This window comes from Oncorhynchus nerka, linkage group LG22, assembly GCF_034236695.1.
Source record: "Oncorhynchus nerka isolate Pitt River linkage group LG22, Oner_Uvic_2.0, whole genome shotgun sequence".
In the NCBI taxonomy this organism is placed as follows: domain Eukaryota; kingdom Metazoa; phylum Chordata; class Actinopteri; order Salmoniformes; family Salmonidae; genus Oncorhynchus; species Oncorhynchus nerka.
This window is the reverse complement of record NC_088417.1, coordinates 6,344,274-6,366,004: the sequence shown is the minus strand read 5'-3', so window position 1 is coordinate 6,366,004 and position 21,731 is coordinate 6,344,274. Positions and strand designations below refer to the sequence as shown.

The following is a 21,731-nucleotide window of genomic DNA, read 5'->3' as shown; positions in this document are numbered from 1 at the left end:
TGCACTACTTTAGACAAGAGCCCTGTGGGTTGCTCTATAAGTAGTGCACTACTTTAGACAAGAGCCCTGTGGGTAGCTCTATAAGTAGTGCACTACTTTAGACAAGAGCCCTGTGGGTAGCTCTATAAGTAGTGCACTTTTTAGACAAGAGCCCTGTGGGTAGCTCTATAAGTAGTGCACTACTTTAGACAAGAGCCCTGTGGGTAGCTCTATAAGTAGTGCACTACTTTAGACAAGAGCCCTGTGGGTAGCTCTATAAGTAGTGCACTACTTTAGACAAGAGCCCTGTGGGTAGCTCTATAAGTAGTGCACTACTTTAGACAAGAGCCCTGTGGGTAGCTCTATAAGTAGTGCACTACTTTGTGGGTAGCTCTATAAGTAGTGCACTACTTTAGACAAGAGCCCTGTGGGTAGCTCTATAAGTAGTGCACTACTTTAGACAAGAGCCCTGTGGGTAGCTCTATAAGTAGTGCACTACTTTAGACAAGAGCCCTGTGGGTAGCTCTATAAGTAGTGCACTACTTTAGACAAGAGCCCTGTGGGTAGCTCTATAAGTAGTGCACTACTTTAGACAAGAGCCCTGTGGGTAGCTCTATAAGTAGTGCACTACTTTAGACAAGAGCCCTGTGGGTAGCTCTATAAGTAGTGCACTACTTTAGACAAGAGCCTGTGGTAGCTCTATAAGTAGTGCACTACAAGAGCCCTTTCTATAAGTAGTGCACAAGAGCCCTGTGGGTAGCTCTATAAGTAGTGCACTACTTTAGACAAGAGCCCTGTGGGTAGCTCTATAAGTAGTGCACTACTTTAAGACAAGAAGAGCCCTGTGGGTAGCTCTATAAGTAGTGCACTACTTTAGACAAGAGCCCTGTGGGTAGCTCTATAAGTAGTGCACTACTTTAGACAAGAGCCCTGTGGGTAGCTCTATAAGTAGTGCACTACTTTAGACAAGAGCCCAGTGGGTAGCTCTATAAGTAGTGCACTACTTTAGACAAGAGCCCTGTGGGTAGCTCTATAAGTAGTGCACTACTTTAGACAAGAGCCCTGTGGGTAGCTCTATAAGTAGTGCACTACTTTAGACAAGAGCCCTGTGGGTAGCTCTATAAGTAGTGCACTACTTTAGACAAGAGCCCTGTGGGTAGCTCTATAAGTAGTGCACTACTTTAGACAAGAGCCCTGTGGGTAGCTCTATAAGTAGTGCACTACTTTAGACAAGAGCCCTGTGGGTAGCTCTATAAGTAGTGCACTACTTTAGACAAGAGCCCTGTGGGTAGCTCTATAAGTAGTGCACTACTTTAGACAAGAGCCCTGTGGGTAGCTCTATAAGTAGTGCACTACTTTAGACAAGAGCCCTGTGGGTAGCTCTATAAGTAGTGCACTACTTTAGACAAGAGCCCTGTGGGTTGCTCTATAAGTAGTGCACTACTTTAGACAAGAGCCCTGTGGGTAGCTCTATGAGCAGTGCGTTAGAGGGGCAGCCTCTGTCTACTCCAGCACCTTGATAGTAAACTAGGAAATCATCATATAATAGACCACACATTTTAAATGAATTAATCATGTAGTTGCTGTACATCTCACCATTTCACTTTGCTTATATAGATATATATAAAAAATAAATACATATATATATATATATAAATTGTGAAATACATTCAGATGTGTCCTCGGAAAATATATGTAAAAAACTATTTATAAACTTGATAAAGTTGATGTTAAATAAAAGCAGATGCCCTCTCCTGTCTGGGACAATGACTGTAGCACCACACAGAGTCAAGCAGATCCCCTCTGCTGTCTGGGACAATGACTGTAGCACCACACAGAGTCAAGCAGATCCCCTCTGCTGTCTGGGACAATGACTGTAGCACCACACAGAGTCAAGCAGATCCCCTCTGCTGTCTGGGACAATGACTGTAGCACCACACAGAGTCAAGCAGATCCCTCTGCTGTCTGGGACAATGACTGTAGCACCACACAGAGTCAAGCAGATCCCCTCTGCTGTCTGGGACAATGACTGTAGCACCACACAGAGTCAAGCAGATCCCTGCTGTCTGGGACAATGACTGTAGCACCACACAGAGTCAAGCAGATCCCTCTGCTGTCTGGGACAATGACTGTAGCACCACACAGAGTCACAGATCCCCTCTGCTGTCTGGGACAATGACTGTAGCACCACACAGAGTCAAGCAACAGTCAAGCATCCCCTCTGCTGTCTGGGACAATGACTGTAGCACCACACAGAGTCAAGCAGATCCCCTCTCCTGTCTGGGACAATGACTGTAGCACCACACAGAGTCAAGCAGATCCCCTCTGCTGTCTGGGACAATGACTGTAGCACCACACAGAGTCAAGCAGATCCCCTCTGCTGTCTGGGACAATGACTGTAGCACCACACAGAGTCAAGCAGATCCCCTCTGCTGTCTGGGACAATGACTGTAGCACCACAGAGTCAAGCAGATCCCCTCTGCTGTCTGGGACAATGACTGTAGCACCACACAGAGTCAAGCAGATCCCCTCTGCTGTCTGGGACAATGACTGTAGCACCACACAGAGTCAAGCAGATCCCCTCTGCTGTCTGGGACAATGACTGTAGCACCACACAGAGTCAAGCAGATCCCCTCTGCTGTCTGGGACAATGACTGTAGCACCACACAGAGTCAAGCAGATCCCTCTGCTGTCTGGGACAATGACTGTAGCACCACACAGAGTCAAGCAGATCCCCTGCTGTCTGGGACAATGACTGTAGCACCACACAGAGTCAAGCAGATCCCCTCTGCTGTCTGGGACAATGACTGTAGCACCACACAGAGTCAAGCAGATCCCCTCTCCTGTCTGGGACAATGACTGTAGCACCACACAAAGCCCCTGTGGCATCAGACGTGGAAGCAGAGAGTAAAAACATTAATCTAATCATATTCCCCTGGACAGCTGGCCACACACACACACATGCGCGCATACGGGCGCACACAGACACGCACACACACACACACATACACACACACACACACACACACACGCACGCACACAGACACGCACACACGCACACACACACACACACACACACGCAGGCACACACACACACACACACACGCAGCAGGCACACACACACACACACGCAGGCACACACACACACACACGCAGGCACACACACACACACACACACACACACACACGCGCGCATACGCGCGCACACAGACACGCACACACACACACACATACACATACACACACACACACGCACGCACACAGACACGCACACACGCACACACACACACACACACACGCAGGCACACACACACACACACACACACTAGGGGCTCCACTAGGGGCTCCACGCTCTACTAGGGGCTCCACTAGGGGCTCCACTAGGGGCTCTACTAGGGGCTCTACTAGGGGCTCCACTAGGGGCTCCACTAGGGGCTCTACTAGGGGCTCCACTAGGGGCTCTACCATCTCTACTAGGGTCTCTACCATCTCTACTAGGGTCTCTACCATCTCTACTAGGGGCTCTACCATCTCTACTAGGGGCTCCACTAGGAGCTCCACTAGGGGCTCTACTAGGGGCTCTACTAGGGGCTCTACCATCTCTACTAGGGGCTCTACTAGGGGCTCTACTAGGGGCTCCACTAGGGGCTCTACTAGGGGCTCTACTAGGGGCTCCACTAGGGGCTCTACTAGGGGCTCTACCATCTCTACTAGGGGCTCTACTAGGGGCTCTACTAGGGGCTCCACTAGGGGCTCTACTGGGGGCTCAACTAGGAGCTCTACTAGGGGCTCTACAAGGGGCTCTACTAGGAGCTCTACTAGGGGCTCTACTAGGGGCTCTACCATCTCTACTAGGGGCTCTACTAGGGGCTCCACTAGGGGCTCTACTAGGGGCTCTACTAGGGGCTCTACCACCTCTACTAGGGGCTCTACTAGGGGATCCACTAGGGGCTCCACTAGGGGCTCTACTAGGGGCTCCACTAGGGGCTCTACTAGGGGCTCTACCATCTCTACTAGGGGCTCTACCATCTCTAATAGGGGCTCTACTAGGGGCTCCACTAGGGGCTCTACAAGGGGCTCTACTAGGGGCTCTACTAGGGGCTCTACTAGGGCTCCACTAGGGGCTCTACTAGGGGCTCCACTAGGAGCTCTACCATCTCTACTAGGGGCTCCACTAGGGGCTCTACTACGGGTCTACCATCTCTACTAGGGGCTCCAATAGGGGCTCTACCATCTCTACTAGGGGCTCTACTAGGGGCTCTACCATCTCTACTAGGGTCTCTACCATCTCTACTAGGGGCTCTACTAGGGGCTCCACTAGGGGCTCTACTAGGGGCTCTACCATCTCTACTAGGGGCTCTACTAGGGGATCTACCATCTCTACTAGGGGCTCCACTAGGGGCTCTACTAGGGGCTCTACTAGGAGCTCCACTAGGGGCTCTACTAGGGTGCCCACTAGGGTCTCTACTAGGGGCTCCACTAGGGGCTCTACTAGGGGCTCTACTAGGGGCTCTACCATCTCTACTAGGGGCTCTACTAGGGACTCTACTAGGGGCTCTACTAGGAGCTCCACTAGGGGCTCTACTAGGGGCTCCACCATCTCTACTAGGGGCTCCACTAGGGGCTCTACTAGGGGCTCTACTAGGGCTCTACCATCTCTACTAGGGGCTCTACTAGGGGCTCTACTAGGGCTCTACTAGGGGCTCCACTAGGGGCTCTACTAGGGGCTCCACTAGGGGCTCTACTAGGGGCTCCACTAGGGGCTCTACTAGGGGCTCTACTAGGGCTCCACTAGGGGCTCTACTAGGAGCTCTACCATCTCTACTAGGGGCTCTACTAGGGGCTCTACTAGGGGCTCTACCATCTCTACTAGGGCTCTACTAGGGCTCCACTAGGGGCTCTACTAGGGGCTCTACCATCTCTACTAGGGGCTCTACCATCTCTACTAGGAGCTCCACTACTAGGGGCTCTACTAGGGGCTCTAGGGGGCTCTACCTAATAGGGGCTCTATTAGGGGCTCTACTAGGGCTCTACTAGGGGCTCCACTAGGGCTCTACCATCTCTACTAGGGGCTCTACCATCTCTACTAGGGCTCTACCATCTCTACTAGGGGCTCTATTAGGGGCTCTACTAGGGGCTCCACTAGGGACTCTACCTCTACTAGGGGCTCTACTAGGGGCTCCACTAGGGGCTCTACTACTCTACCATCTCTACTAGGGGCTCTACCACCTCTACTAGGGGCTCCACTAGGAGTTATACTAGAGCTCCACTAGGGCTCTACTAGGGGGGCTCCACTAGGGGCTCTACTAGGGGCTCCACTAGGGGCTCTCTAGGGCTCCACTAGGGGCTCTACTAGGGCTCCCATCTCTACTAGGGGCTCTACTAGGGGCTCTACTAGGGGCTCTACTAAGGGCTCCACTAGGGCTCTACCACCATCTCTACTAGGGCTCCACTAGCTCTACTAGGGCTCTACCATCTCTACTAGGACTTCTACTAGGAGCTCCACTAGGGGGCTCTACTACTAGGAGTTATACTAGGAGCTCCACTAGGGGCTCTACTAGGGGCTCCACTAGGGGCTCCGCTAGGGGCTCTACTAGGGGTTCTAATAGGGGCTCTATTAGGGGCTCTACTAGAGGCTCCACTAGGGGCTCCACTAGGGGCTCTACCATCTCTACTAGGGGCTCTACCATCTCTACTAGGGGCTCTACCATCTCTACTAGGGGCTCTATTAGGGGCTCTACTAGGGGCTCCACTAGGGACTCTACCATCTCTACTAGGGGCTCTACTAGGGGCTCCACTAGGGGCTCTACTATGGGCTCTACCATCTCTACTAGGGGCTCTACCACCTCTACTAGGGGCTCCACTAGGAGTTATACTAGGAGCTCCACTAGGGGCTCTACTAGGGGCTCCACTAGGGGCTCTACTAGGGGCTCCACTAGGGGCTCTACTAGGGGCTCCACTAGGAGCTCTACTAGGGGCTCTACCGTCTCTACTAGGGGCTCTACTAGGGGCTCTACTAGGGGCTCTACTAAGGGCTCCACTAGGGGCTCTACTAGGGGCTCTACCATCTCTACTAGGGGCTCTACTAGGAGCTCCACTAGGGGCTCTACTAGGGGCTCTACCATCTCTACTAGGACTTCTACTAGGAGCTCCACTAGGGGCTCTACTAGGGGCTCTACCATCTCTACTAGGAGTTATACTAGGAGCTCCACTAGGGGCTCTACTAGGGGCTCTACTAGCTCTACTAGGGGCTCTACTAGGGTCTCTACCAGGGTCTCTACTAGGGGCTCTACTAGGGGCTCTACTAGGGAATCTACCAGGGTCTCTACTAGGGTCTCTACTAGGGGCTCTACTAGCTCTACTAGGGGCTCTACTAGCTCTCCCAGCTCTACTAGGGGCTCTACTAGCTCTACTAGGGGCTCTACTAGGGGCTCTACTAGGGGCTCTACTAGCTCTACTAGGGGCTCTACTAACGGCTCTACTGGGGTCAACACTAGGGGCTCTACTAAACTGCAGGACGAAATAAAAACCCTCCAACCCAAAAAGGCCTGTGGTGTTGATGGTATCCTCAATGAAATGATAAAACATACAGACCACAAAATCCAATTGGCTATACTTAAACTCTTTAACATCATCCTCAGCTCAGGCATCTTCCCAACATTTGGAACCAAGGACTGATCACCCCAATCGACAAAATTAGAGACAAATTTGACCCCAATAACTACCGTGGAATATGCGTCAACAGCAACCTTGGGAAAATCCTCTGCATTATCATTAACAGCAGACTTGTACACTTCCTCAATGAAAAAAATGTACTGAGCAAATGTCAAATTGGCCTTTTACCAAATTACCGCACGACAGACCATGTATTCACCCTGCACACCCTAAATGACAAACAAACAAACCAAAACAAAGGCAAAAGTCTTCTCAGGCTTTGGGAAGTTTGACTCAATTTGACATGAGGGTCTGCTATACAAATTGATGGAAAGTGGTGTTTCTGGAAAAACATACAACATAAACAGTTATATATATATATATATATATATATATATATATATATATAGTCTGCAGCACTCGGTCTCACCCTACTAGAATCTGAAGTCAAATGTCTACTGTTTGTTGCTTCTGGTGCTTCTGTCCCCAACCAAGGAGGGCCTAGATCTTCTACACAAATTCTGTGAGACATGGGCCCTGACAGTAAATCTCAGTTAGACAAAATAATGGAAAGAAGGGCCTTCTATGCCATCAAAAGGAACATAAAATTCAACATACCAATTAGCATCTGGCTAAAAATACTTGAATCAGTTATAGAACCCAATGCCCTTTATGGTTGTGAGGTCTGGGATCCACTCACCAACCAAGAAATGGGACAAACAACAAATTGAGACTCTGCAGAATTCTGCAGAAATATCCTCTGTGTACAACGTAGAACACCAATAAACGTTACATTCTACAACCACATAAAAGGAAGCGATTCCCAAACTTTCCATAACAAAGCCATCACCTACAGAAAGGTGAACCTGGAGAAGAGTCCCCTAAGCAAGCTGGTCCTGGGGCTCTGTTCACAAACACAAACACACCCCAACAGAGCCCCATGACAGCAGCACAATTAGACCCAACCAAATCAGGAGAAAAAACATTGGAAAGAATGAACAAAAAACAGAGCAAACTAGAATGCTATTTGGCCCTACACAGAGAGTACACAGCGGCAGAATACCTGACCACTGTGACTGACCCTAAATTAAGGAAAGCTTTAACTATGTACAGACTCAGTGAGCATAGCCTTGCTATTGAGAAAGGCCGTCGTAGACAGACCTGGCTTTCAAGAGAAGACAGGCTATGTCCACACTGCCCACAAAATGAGATGGATACTGAGCTGCACTTCCTAACTTTCTGCCAAATGTATGACAATATTAGAGACACATATTTCCCTCAGATTACAGAGATCCACAAAGAATTTGAAAACAAATCCTGATAAAATGTTGATTAACACCCATATCTACTGGGTGAAATTACCACAGTGTGACATCACAGCAGCAAGATATGTGACCTGTTGCCACGGGCAACCAGTGAAGAACACAACCCATTTTTACGTTGGTTTATTTTCCCTTTTGTACTTTAACTATTTGCATGTCATTACAACACTGTACATAGACATCATATGACATTTGACTTTATTCTTTTGGAACTTATGTGAGTGTAATGTTTACTGTTAATTTGTATATTATCTACCTCGCTTGCTTTGGCAATGTTAACACATGTTTCCCATGCCAATAAAGCCCCTTGAATTGAATTGAGAGACAGAGAGAGAGAGAGAGAGACGGGAGGAGGAGAGAGAGAGAGAGAGAGAGACGGGAGGTAGAGAGAGACAGAGAGAGAGAGAGAGAGACGGGAGGTAGAGAGAGAAAGAAAGAGAGAGAGAGAGACGGGAGGTAGAGAGAGAAAGAAAGAGAGAGAGAGAGAGAGAGAGAGAGAGAGAGAGAGACGGGAGGTAGAGAGAGAAAGAAAGAGAGAGAGAGAGAGACAGAGAGAGAGAGAGAGAGACGGGAGGGTAGAGAGAGAGAGAGAGAGAGAGAGAGACGGGAGGTAGAGAGAGAAAGAAGAGAGAGAGAGAGAGAGACAGAGAGAGAGAGAGAGAGAGAGAGTAGAGAGAGACGGGGAGGTAGAGAGAGAGAAGAGAGAGAGAGAGACGGGAGGTAGAGAGAGAGAGACAGGGAGGTAGAGAGAGAGAGACGGAGAGAGAGAGAGAGAGAGAGAGAGAGAGAGAGAGAGAGGGAGGTAGAGAGAGAGAGAGAGAGAGAGAGAGAGGGAGGTAGAGAGACAGAGAGAGAGAGAGGGAGGTAGAGAGAGAGACAGAGAGAGAGAGAGAGAGGGAGCTAGAGAGAGAGAGACGGGAGGTAGAGAGAGAGAGAGAGAGAGAGAGAGAGAGAGAGAGGACGAGGAGGTAGAGAGAGAGAGAGAGAGAGACGGGAGGTAGACGAGAGAGAGAGAGAGAGAGAGAGAGAGAGAGAGAGAGAGAGAGACAGGAGGTAGAGAGAGACAGAGAGAGAGAGAGACGGGAGGTAGAGAGAGAGAGAGAGAGAGAGAGAGAGACGGGAGGTAGAGAGAGACACAGAGAGAGAGAGAGACGGGAGGTAGAGAGAGAGACAGAGAGAGGAGAGAGACGGGAGGTAGAGAGAGAGAGAGAGAGAGAGAGAGAGACGGGAGAGAGAGAGAGAGAGAGAGAGAGAGAGACAGAGAGAGAGAGAGAGACGGGAGGTAGAGAGAGAGAGAGAGAGAGAGAGAGAGAGAGAGAGAGAGAGAGAGAGAGAGAGAGAGAGAGAGACGGGAGGTAGAGAGAGAGAGAGAGAGAGGGAAGACAAATGGCTACATAATACTGTCATCATGAGTTAAACCATTGCCCCCCTTCTCTTTCCCTCTCCCTTGCCCCCCTTCTCTCTTTCCCTCTCCCTTGCCCCCCCTCTCTTTCCCTCTCCCTTGCCCCCCTTTCCCTCCCCTTCCCCTTTTTTCCTCTCCCTGAGGCCAGGGCCCCCCTTCTCTTTCCTCTCCCTTGCCCCCCCCCTTTCCCTCTCCTTGCCCCCCTTCTCTTTCCCTCCCCTTGCCCCCCCTTTCTTTCCTCTCCCTTGCCCCCTTCTCTTTCCCTCTCCCTTGCCCCTTTTTCCCTCTCCCTTGCCCCCCCTTCTCTTTCCTCTCTTTCCCCCTTCTCCTCTCCCTCTTCCCCCCCCCCTCTCTTTCCCTTTCCTCTTTCCTTCTCTTTCCCTCTCCCCTTGCCCCCCTTCTCTTCCCTCTCCCTTGCCCCCTTCTTTCCCTCTCCTTGCCCCCCCTTCTTTCTTTCCTCTCCCTTGCCCCCCCTTCTTTTCCCTCTCTCTTTCCCTCTCCCTTGCCCCCTTCTCTTTCCTCTCCCTTGCCCCCCCCCCCCTTTCCCCCCTCCCTCCCTCTCCCCCCTTCTTTCCCTCTCCCCCTTGCCCCCCTTCTCTTTCCCTCTCCCCTTGCCCCCTCTCCCTCTCCCTTGCCCCCCCTTCTCTTTCCCTCTCCCTTGCCCCCCTTCTCTTTCCCTCTCCCTTGCCCCCCCTTCTCTTTCCCTCTCCCTTGCTCCCCCGCCCACCCTTCTCTCCCCTCTCCCTTTCAATTCAATTCAATTTTAAGGGCTTTAGTGGCATGGAAAACAGATGTTTACAATGCCAAAGTAAATGGAATAGACAATAAACAAAGGGGACATAAACAAGGGAAATAAATAATCAGTAAACATTACACTCACACAAGTTTTTAAAGAATATAGACATTTGAAATGTTATATTATTTGGCTCTGTACAGCGTTTCTCTCAGAGCTGTAGAGCTGCGGCAGGCAGAGTATTTGGTTAAGAGGCGTGGAGAAGTGCCTTCCCCGGGCCGCTACACACATCTGCTCTTCTGTTGGCCTTATTTATTGTGAGATGCTCCGCAGGCTTTTCAACAACATGTGGAGATGTTTCTACTATCACACATTACACAGTGGAGCGAACATAAAGCTCTGGTTAGCTCTGGTTAGCATGGCTGATAGGCTATGGTTAGCATGGTTGATAGGCTACGGTTAGCTCTGGTTAGCTCTGGTTAGCATGGCTGATAGGCTACGGTTAGCTCTGGTTAGCATGGCTGATAGGCTACGGTTAGCTCTGGTTAGCTCTGGTTAGCATGGCTGATAGGCTATGGTTAGCATGGCTGATAGGCTACGGTTAGCTCTGGTTAGCTCTGGTTAGCATGGCTGATAGGCTACGGTTAGCTCTGGTTAGTATGGCTGATAGGCTATGGTTAGCATGGCTGATAGGCTACGGTTAGCTCTGGTTAGCTCTGGTTAGCATGGCTGATAGGCTACGGTTAGCTCTGGTTAGTATGGCTGATAGGCTATGGTTAGCATGGCTGATAGGCTACGGTTAGCTCTGGTTAGCTCTGGTTAGCATGGCTGATATGCTACGGTTAGCTCTGGTTAGCATGGCTGATATGCTACGGTTAGCATGGCTGATAGGCTACGGTTTACATGGCTGATAGGCTACGGTTAGCTCTGGTTAGCATGGCTGATAGGCTACGGTTAGCTCTGGTTAGCATGGCTGATAGGCTATGGTTAGATCTGGTTAACATGGCTGATAGGCTACGGTTAGCTCTGGTTAGCATGGCTGGTTGGATTAGATCTGTGGTAGATAGGCTGCAGTCAGCTGTGGTTAGCGCTGATAGGCTGCAGTCAGCTGTGGTTAGCGCTGATAGGCTACAGTTAGTTACGGTTAGCTACGGTTAGCACTGATAGGCTACAGTTAGGTACAGCTAATGCTGATACAGTAGGCTACAGTTAGCTATGGCTAGCGCTGATAGGCTACAGTTAGCTATAGCTAGCGCTGATACGCAACAGTTAGGTACAGCTAACACTGATACAGTAGGCTACAGTTAGCTATTAGCATGGCTACTGAGAATAGAGGAGGCTTTTTGAGCATAGCTAGTAAGTTTATGGTGTCTCTGGTACAGGCCTCTTATATCAGAGTAACTACCTGTGTAAGTGTGTTATAATTATAGTTCCCTTAGCCATCTTGGGATAATGACTACAGTATGTGATGTAAAGTAGTGCTTTCTGTTGGAGAACGAATAAAGTTTTTGTTGAGGTTCTCTGACAGAAACCAACCATGAAGGGAAACAACATGGCAGCTAGCCTGATCTACTTTTAGAATTAAAGAAGAGAGAGAGAGAGAGAGAGAGAAAAAGAGAGAGGGAGAGAGAGAGAGAGAGAGAGAGAGAGAGAGAGAGAAAGAGAGAGAAAAAGAGAGAGGGAGAGAGAGAGAGAGAGAGAGAGAGAGAGAGAGAGAGAGAGAGAGAGAGAGAAAAAGAGAGAGGGAGAGAGAGAAAAAGAGAGAGAGAGAGAGAGAGAGAGAGAGAGAGAGAGAGAGAGAGAAAGACCCAGAGAGAGAGAGAAAGAGAGAGAGAAAGCGAGAGAGAAAGACCCAGAGAGAGAGAAAGCGAGAGCAAGTTACATTTATGGGTGGAATCTAGGGTATAAATCACCATGGTCTCGGCTCTTAAACAAATACAAATAGGATCTCAGAGAACAGGGGATAAAACAACAAAGGAAGAACATGAAGCTCTTAAGGGCCCACCATCATGTTTCCATCTGTGTTGATTCTATGAGGAGGGGGAAGAGAGAGGAGGAGAGAGGAAGGTGAGGAGAGGGAGAGAGAAGAGGAGAGGAAGAGGAGAGGAGAGGGAGAGAGAAGAGGAGAGGAAGAGGGAAGAGGAGAGGGAGAGAGAAGAGGAGGGGGAAGAGAGAGGAGGAGAGAGGAAGGTGAGGAGAGGGAGAGAGAAGAGGAGAGGAATAGGAGAGGAGAGAGGAGAGAAGAGGAGAGGAAGAGAGAAGAGGAGAGGAGAGAGAAGAGGAGAGGAAGAGGGAAGAGAGGAGAGGAGAGAGAGAGAGGAGAGGAAGAGAGAAGAGGAGAGGAAGAGAGAAGAGGAGAGGAAGGTGTGAGAGGGTGAGAGAAGGAGAGAGGAAGGTGAGGAGAGGGAGAGAGAGAGGAGAGAGGAGAGGAGAGAGAGGTGAGAGAAAGGAGAGGAGAGAGAAGAGGAGAGAGAGAGAGAAGAGGAGAGAAGAGAGAGAGGGGAGGGAGAGAGAAGAGGAGAGGGAGAGAGAAGAGGAGAGGAAGAGAAGAGGAGAGGGAGAGAGGGAGAGAGAAGAGGGAGAAGAGAAGAGGAGAGGGAGAGAGAAGAGGAGAGAAGAGGAGAGGGTTAGGGTTAGAGAAAACACATAAAGGGGTGCTGGTAGTGGTGGTGTGTGTTTGGGGGTGCTGGTAGTGGTGGTGTGTGTTTGGGGGGTGCTGGTAGTGGTGGTGTGTGTTTGGGGGTGCTGGTAGTGGTGGTGTGTGTTTGGGGGTGCTGGTAGTGGTGGTGTGTGTTTGGGGGGGTGCTGGTAGTGGTGGTGTGTGTTTGGGGGTGCTGGTAGTGGTGGTGTGTGTTTGGGGGGGGTGCTGGTCGGGGTGGTGTGTGTTTGGGGGGTGCTGGTAGTGGTGGTGTGTGTTTGGGGGTGCTGGTAGTGGTGGTGTGTGTTTGGGGGTGCTGGTAGTGGTGGTGTGTTTGGGGGGTGCTGGTAGTGGTGGTGTGTGTTTGGGGGTGCTGGTAGTGGTGGTGTGTGTTTGGGGGGTGCTGGTAGTGGTGGTGTGTGTTTGGGGGTGCTGGTAGTGGTGGTGTGTTTGGGGGGTGCTGGTAGTGGTGGTGTGTGTTTGGGGGGTGCTGGTAGTGGTGGTGTGTTTGGGGGTGCTGGTAGTGGTGGTGTGTTTGGGGGGGTGCTCGTAGTGGTGGTGTGTGTTTGGGGGGGTGCTGGTAGTGGTGGTGTGTGTTTGGGGTGCTGGTAGTGGTGGTGTGTTTGGGGGGGGGTGCTGGTAGTGGTGGTGTGTTTGGGGGGGTGCTGGTAGTGGTGGTGTGTTTGGGGGTGCTGGTAGTGGTGGTGTGTGTTTGGGGGGTGCTGATAGTGGTGGTGTGTGTTTGGGGGGGTGCTGGTAGTGGTGGTGTCTGTTTGGGGGGTGCTGGTAGTGGTGGTGTGTGTTTGGGGGTGGGTGCTGGTAGTGGTGGTGTGTGTATGGGGGGGTGAATAAGTCTGTAACTGTCATTACTGTTGTGGACATTGGGGGAAAAGTCCTTTTTTCTGATATTGCCCTTTGTAGAAATGCAAAGAGAAGCTAGTTGAAAAGTGGCTAGGGGAGGAGAGGAGAGACAAGGTAGGAGGGTTAGGGGAGGAGAGGAGAGGAGAGACAAGGTAGCAGGGTTCGGGGAAGAGAGGAGAGACAAGGTAGGAGGGTTAGGGGAGGAGGAGAGGAGAGACAAGGTAGGAGGGTTAGGGGAGGAGAGGAGATACAAGGTAGGAGGGTTAGGAAAGGAGAGGAGAGACAAGGTAGGAGGGTTAGGGGAGTAGAGGAGAGACAAGGTAGGAGGGTTAGGAAAGGAGAGGAGAGACAAGGTAGGAGGGTTAGGGGAGGAGAGGAGAGACAAGGTAGGAGGGTTAGGAAAGGAGAGGAGAGACAAGGTAGGAGGGTTAGGGGAGGAGAGGAGAGACAAGTTGGGAGGGTTAGGTGAGGAGAGGAGAGACAAGGTAGGAGGGTTAGGAAAGGAGAGCAGAGACAAGGTAATAAAGTTAGGAGAGGAGAGACACGGTAAGAAAGCTACGAGGAGTGAGGAGAGACCCTAAAAAAGTTAGGGAAGGAGAGGAGACTAAAGTAGAGAAGAGAAATACATGTAAATTCAGGGCAGTTCTACATTACAGTATATTATGTGTGTTCCTCACCTGGCATCTGATAGCTGTATGGAGCCTGGCCCGTCTGAGGTGTGCTGAAACCAGAGCTGTAGCTGAGGAAGCCTGTCTGTCCTGGGGATTGGGACTGGCTCAGTCCCCCCTCTGTCTTTATGCCTGCCCATAATGGACCTGAATCAGTTAGTAACACCACAGTGATTTGATGCACACACAACTCACTGCTGTCAGACAACTCTAAACCAGGCACTTTGAGACATATCTCTATCTCTATGTTAAAAGCAATTTAGTATTATATTAAATAGAGCTATAGCTTTATATTAAATACAACTTAATATATTAGTATTGTTATCTTTATTATTGTCTCCGGTACCTGAATAATTTTACCTGTAGGACAGATTTGTTTTTAATCAGTCTGCTAGTAACTGTTCTAATTTATAAATTGATAATACACCTAATCATCACTTCAGATTCAACAGTAGTTTGGGGGTTTAAAAATTAACAGACTAATGTAGATTGAAGTTATACAAGAAACATGACATTGTAAAGCACGTTTGAATGATGTAGTATGTTTGAATGATGTAGCATGTTTGAATGATGTAGTATGTTTGAATGATGTAGTATGTTTGAATGATGTAGTATGTTTGAATGATGTAGTATGTTTGAATGATGTAGTATGTTTGAATGACGTAGTATGTTTGAATGACATAGCATGTTTGAATGATGTAGTATGTTTGAATGATGTAGTATGTTTGAATGATGTAGTATGTTTGAATGATGTAGTATGTTTGAATGATGTAGTATGTTTGAATGACATAGCATGTTTGAATGATGTAGTATGTTTGAATGACGTAGCATGTTTGAATGACGTAGCATGTTTGAATGATGTAGCATGTTTGAATGATGTAGTATGTTTGAATGACGTAGCATGTTTGAATGACGTAGCATGTTTGAATGACGTAGCATGTTTGAATGATGTAGCATGTTTGAATGATGTAGTATGTTTGAATGATGTAGCATGTTTGAATGATGTAGCATGTTTGAATGATGTAGTATGTTTGAATGGCTAAAAGATGGACGATCTCTGAATTATTGCACAAGGAATAAAAACAACACACTTGCTACTAGTGTTTGTTGTTAGTCCAACTGCCAGTCGGTTATATTGACTCAAAGTCAACCTCTTTCCTATGCCATGGCAGGTTCACTACCACTCAAACAAACACTCTGTGCGTTCCAAATCGCATGCTATTCTCTATATATTGTAGTGCACTACTTCTGGTGAACAGTAGTGCACTATATAGGGGATAGGGTATCATTGTGATGCATGTTCTAAATTCCTAAGTCATATTGGACATTTTGTAGGGGGTTCAAGTCCTTCTAAAGCCTTCGGACAAATAAAGAACATCGTTATGGGGGGTTCAAGTTCCTTCTAAGCCTTCGGACAAATAAAGAACATCGTTGTGGGGGGTTCAAGTCCTTCTAAAGCCTTCGGACAAATAAAGAACATCGTTGTGGGGGGTTCAAGTCCTTCTAAAGCCTTCGGACAAATAAAGAACATCGTTGTGGGGGGTTCAAGTCCTTCTAAAGCCTTCGGACAAATAAAGAACATCGTTGTTCAAGTCCTTCCTAAAGGGGGTTCGGGGTTTCAAGTCCTTCTAAAGCCTTCGGACAAATAAAGAACATCGTTGTGGGAATATCGTTCAAAGTCCTTCTAAAGCCTTCGGACAAATAAAGAACATCAAGTCCTTCTAAAGCCATCGGACAAATAAAGGGGTTCAAGTCCTTCTAAAGCCAAGTCCTTCGGGACAAATAAAGAACATCGTTGTGGAGGTTCAAGTCCTTCTAAAGCCTTCGGACAAATAAAGAACATCGTTGTGGGGGGTTCAAGTCCTTCTAAAGCCTTCGGACAAATAAAGAACATCGTTGTGGGGGGTTCAAGTCCTTCTAAAGCCTTCGGACAAATAAAGAACATCGTTGTGGGGGGTTCAAGTCCTTCTAAAGCCTTCGGACAAATAAAGAACATCGTTGTGGGGGGTTCAAGTCCTTCTAAAGCCTTCGGACAAATAAAGAACATCGTTGTGGGGGTTCAAGTCCAAATAAAGAATTCGGGGTTCACGTCCTTCTAAAGCCCTCGGACAAATAAAGAACATCGTTATGGGGGGTTCAAGTCCTTCTAAAGCCTTCGGACAAATAAAGAACATCGTTGCGGGGGGTTCAAGTCCTTCTAAAGCCTTCGGACAAATAAAGAACATCGTTATGGGGGGTTCAAGTCCTTCTAAAGCCTTCAAACATCATTATGTACATTGTTGTTTCGTTTCTATGACGCCTGAAGACACCGTTTTTGTTGTTGTTGTTGTTTTGAAATGTATATTGGTTCCGATCTGACTGAATAGCTTGATAAGCACTTTTTTTGGGGGGGGGCTGGGGTGGTTGCAGGGAACATGGTGCGAACCAACGACCAACGCCATAGTTCTAGGTCTCCTTTTGCTTTATCTTGGGAACTGTTTGTCCTGAGCTAAGTGTTTATTTGCAATACCTCGGTGAAGAGTTGTATAGCACGTAGCACTACCAAGACTACACAACTAGCATGCCATTTATATATATATATATATATATATATATATATAAATGGCATGCTAGTTGTGAATTCTTGGATATATATATATATAATTATATATCATATATATTAGTTGAATAAGCACTAATATTATAATATTATGAACATCATAACCTTACTTTGAATTAGAACAGGAACAATATAAAGATGAATCTTTATGAAAATAACGTTTATTTACAGAGCCTTCAGAAGGTCTTCTCCTTGACTTGTTCCACATTTTGTTGTGTTACAGCCTGAATTCAAAATGGATTCAATAGATGTTTTTATTTCTCACCCAACTACACACAATACACCATAATTACAAAGTGAAAACATGTTTGAAAATGTAATACAGAAATATGTAATTTACATAACAATCACCTTTGGCCGCGATTACAACTGTGAGTCTTTCTGGGTGAGTCTTTAAGAGCTTTGCACACCTGGATTGTACAATATTTGCACATTATTCTTAAAATATTCAAGCTCTGTCAAGTTGGTTGTTGATCATTGCTAGACAGCTATTTTCAAGTCTTGCCATAGATTTCCAAGCTGATTTAAGTCAAAACTGTAACTAGGCCAGTCAGGAACATTAAATGTCGTCTTGGTAAGCACCTCCAGCGTAGATTTGGCCTTGTGTTTTAGGTTGTTGTCCTGCTGAAAGGTGAATTTGTCTCCCAGTGTCTGTTGGAAAGCAGACTGAACCAGGTTATTGTCCTGCTGAAAGGTGAATTTGTCTCCCAGTGTCTGTTGGAAAGCAGACTGAACCAGGTTATTGTCCTGCTGAAAGGTGAATTTGTCTCCCAGTGTCTGTTGGAAAGCAGACTGAACCAGGTTTTATTGATACACCATCTAAAGTGTAATTAATAACTTCGCTCAAAAGGATATTTAATGTCTACTTTTTTTTTTTTTTTTTACCCATCTACCAATAAGTGCCCTTCTTTATGAGGAAATGGAAAACGTCCCTGGTCTTTGGGGTTGAATCTGTGTTTGACTGAGGGACCTTACAGATAATTATATGTGGGATGCCGATATGATGTAGTCATTAAAAACGTCACGTTAAACACTATTATTGCACACAAGAGTCCATGCAACTTATTACGTGCCTTTTTAAAGACATTTTTAGTAACTTATTTAGGCTCCTTACCGTAACAAAGAGCTTGAATACTTATTGACTTAAGACATTTCAGCTTTTCATGTATTGTTCATTTGTAAAAAAAAATTAAAAATAATCTAAAAACACAATTCCCACTTTGACATTATGTGGTGTTTGAGTCCAGTGACACACAATCTCAATTTAATCCATTTAAAACTCAGGCTGTAACACAACAACATAGTTGAGGGCCCTGGATCTTTATCGCATACAGTGGGGCAAAGAAGTATTTAGTCAGCCACCAATTGTGCAAGTTCTCCCACTTAAAAAGATGAGAGAGGCCTGTACTTTTCATCATAGGTACACTTCAACTATGACAGACAAAATGAGCTTTTTTTCTCCTCCAGAAAATCACATTGTAGGATTTTTTATGAATTTATTTGCAAATTATATGATGGAAAATAAGTATTTGGTCGATAACAAAGTTTATGGTGGCTGACTAAATACTTTTTTGCCCCACTGTATAGACATATTATTATCACACTTAATTCTATATTACAAAAGAAACGTGTAACATAGCTAACTAATATAAGTGTATTTGCATGTGTGGCATGAGGTGCCCTGATGATACGGATACATCTAGTATGCAGAAATGGAAGTGATGGGTTTGTAATGGAAGTGATGGGTTTGTAATGGAAGTGATGGGTTTGTAATGGAAGTGATGGGTTTGTAATGGAAGTGATGGGTTTGTAATGGAAGTGATGGGTTTGTAATGGAAGTGATGGGTTTGTAATGGAAGTGATGGGTTTATAATGGAAGTGATGGGTTTGTAATGGAAGTGATGGGTTTGTAATGGAAGTGATGGGTTTATAATGGAAGTGATGGGTTTGTAATGGAAGTGATGGGTTTGTAATGGAAGTGATGGGTTTGTAATGGAAGTGATGGGTTTGTAATGGAAGTGATGGGTTTGAAATGGAAGTGATGGGTTTGTAATGGAAGTGATGGGTTTATAATGGAAGTGATGGGTTTGTAATGGACGTGATGGGTTTGAAATGGAAGTAATGAGTTTGTAATGGAAGTGATGGGTTTGAAATGGAAGTGATGGGTTTGTAATGGAAGTGATGGGTTTGTAATGGAAGTAATGGGTTTGTAATGGAAGTGATGGGTTTGTAATGGAAGTGATGGGTTTGTAATGGAAGTGATGAGTTTGAAATGGAAGTGATGGGTTTGAGATGGAAGTGATGAGTTTGAAATGGAAGTGATGGGTTTGAGATGGAAGTGATGAGTTTGAAATGGAAGTGATGGGTTTGAGATGGAAGTGATGAGTTTGAAATGGAAGTGATGGGTTTGAAATGGAAGTGATGGGTTTGTAATGTAAAGTTCATGCAATATTCAGGAGGCAGGGGTTTGGCCTGTGCTTACCATAGGCAGGTATCCCGTAGGGTTGTCCAGGCTGGGGGTAGCTAGCATAGGCTGCGGCCTGCTGCATTCCTGTGGTGTACTGTGTCTGACCGTACGCAGACATATTTTGGGATGAAGGAGTAGGGAGAATATGTGGATACGGTCTGCTATTTCAGAAAAGAAACAAGGAGAAGAGAGAGATAGAGAGAAATAAATTAAATGAAAGAAAGAGAGAAGGAAAGAAAGAAAGAAAGAAAGAAAGAAAGGAGAGAAAGAAAGAGAGAAAAAAAAGAAAGAGAGAGAAGGAAAGAAAGAGAGAGAGAAAGAGAGAGAGAGAAAGAAAAAGAGGAAGAGAGAAAGAGAGAGAGAAAGAAAGAGAGGAAGAGAAAGAGAGCGAAAGAGAGAGAGAGAGAAAGAAAGAAAGAGAGGAAGAGAGCGAGAAAGAGAGAGAGAGAAAGAAAGAGAGAAAGAGAGAGAGAAAGAAAGAGAGGAAGAGAGAGAGAAAGAGAGAGAGAGAAAGAAAGAGAGGAAGAGAGAGAGAGAGAGAAGAGAGAGAAGAGAAAGAGAAAGAGAGAGAGAAAGAAAGAGAGGAAGAGAGAGAGAAAGAGAGAGAGAAAGAGAGAAAGGAGGAACATATTTTACCAAACACATAAAACCATAACAATAGACACATTCTGTGATTCTGCTGCTGCTACGTAAGGTTCCGTAGTTGTCAGAAGAGAGAGATAGTAATTAGTTCAAGAGTAAGACTAGCACTAGGACAGCAAAATGAGAAGTATACGTCGCAAAGGACAAGATAATAATTACAACTGATTTGGTAAGTGCACAAACGGCAGACATCCAGGCAAACAAAGCAGGTAGAAACCTCCACATCTCGCAGCAGGATCTAATTAAAGGAACCCAATGAAGTTGGGATGCCGTTTATTTTCTAAAGCTAAATAAAAGAAGCCTTACTTGGAAGGGTAAATCTGTGAGGAGAACTGGTGTGTTTGTCTTGGGCTGAAGCCACTGGTTCCAATAACTGAGAGAGAGAGAGTTGAAGAGAAAGAAGGGGGGGAGTACATATTTAAACATTAAAGATATAAGGTAAATAAAAGTAAATATTATCTTTCGCCAACAGAACTTCTGGATTCCTAGGAAAGTGTAATTGCGTTGCGTTACTCCATTTATTTCCCCAACCTTATTTAAGGTTTAAAACCCGGGGCGCAATAATGAAGCAAAATAATCAGGTAAAAACCCTGAGGGTTTATTCTGCTGACCAGCGTATATATTCCTGCGTCCCAAATGGCACCCCAAAATGGTACTCCGGCTGTCCCCATAGGAGAACCCTTTCTGGTTCCAGGTAGAACCCTTTTGGGTTCCATGTAGAACCTTTTCCACAGAAGGTGGAAACCCTAACCCTGGAACCAAAAAGAGTTCTCACATGGGACAGCCGAAGAAACATTTTTTGGAACCTTTTTTTCTAAGAGTGTAAGGAATAGGGTGCTATTTGGGATATAGCCTCTGTGAGATACTTTGTGGCGCTGCCATGACGACTGCTAGGCTGGTGTAAACACACTCAGAATGGTCTGAATCAATGTGGGCCTGTTGCCTGGGGCCTGTCTCAAATGGAACCCTATTCCCTTATAGTGCACTACTTTTGACCAGGGCCCATATGTAGGGAATAGTGTGCCATTTGGGATCCAGCCCCAGGCTTCAAGGCCAGGCCAGGACCAAATTGAAAGTGATTGCTTGTAACTAGCGCTACCACATTATCATTCCTTCATGAAACACACAACGTATTACTGGGGATGCACTTCCTAATCAACGTTTTTCAACACAAACCTACTGTGACCAATGCTGCATTTTCATGTTGTCTTTGCACTTACTAAAGGCTATTTTAAGTCAGTGCATAGTGTATAGTTAAATTATTTTTTTGTTAAAATGACACACCAAATGTAATACAGTTACACTTTTTGAATTGATAATCATTTTTATTGATCCATTAATCATTAGAAACAATAAATACAGTTAGTAAATTTGCATCTCAGTGCTAGAGGCGTCACCACAGACCCTGTTTTGATCCTGGCCTGTATCACATTGGGAGTCCCATAGGGCGCCGCACAATTGGCCCTGCGTGCGTCAGGGTCAGGGTATGACCCACTGTTCCTAGGCCGTCATTATAAATAAGAATTTGTTCTTAACTGACTTGCCCAGTTAAATAAAGGTTAAATAAAAAATAAAAATCACTGAACCAGGTTCAAATGTCGACTTGACATCGTTCTATAACAACTGTCTAATTGGACAAAAAAAACAAAGTATTTAGTTTCCGTAGGGACGGGGAGGGGGACACTAAGGGTGTGTCCCAAATGGCATCCTATTTTATATATAGTGCATCATTGTTGACCAGAGACTATGGGCTTTTGACTATGGGC

At 46.5% G+C, this 21,731-nt stretch overlaps 1 protein-coding gene across 4 annotated transcripts in view; it reads right to left on the bottom strand.

Annotated features, from left to right (window-relative positions):
- The window catches only part of LOC115127598 (eyes absent homolog 1), a 160,716-nt gene that overhangs the window by 91,561 nt on the left and 47,424 nt on the right, over positions 1-21,731 (bottom strand). For all 4 annotated transcript variants that reach the window (XM_065006874.1, XM_065006876.1, XM_065006875.1 and 1 more), the window contains 3 exons: positions 20,272-20,338; positions 19,339-19,484; positions 14,267-14,389 (listed from right to left, as the gene is read on the bottom strand). In XM_065006874.1, coding sequence (XP_064862946.1) covers positions 14,267-14,389; positions 19,339-19,484; positions 20,272-20,338 — 336 coding nt within the window. The remainder of the gene's footprint in view (positions 1-14,266; positions 14,390-19,338; positions 19,485-20,271; positions 20,339-21,731) is intronic.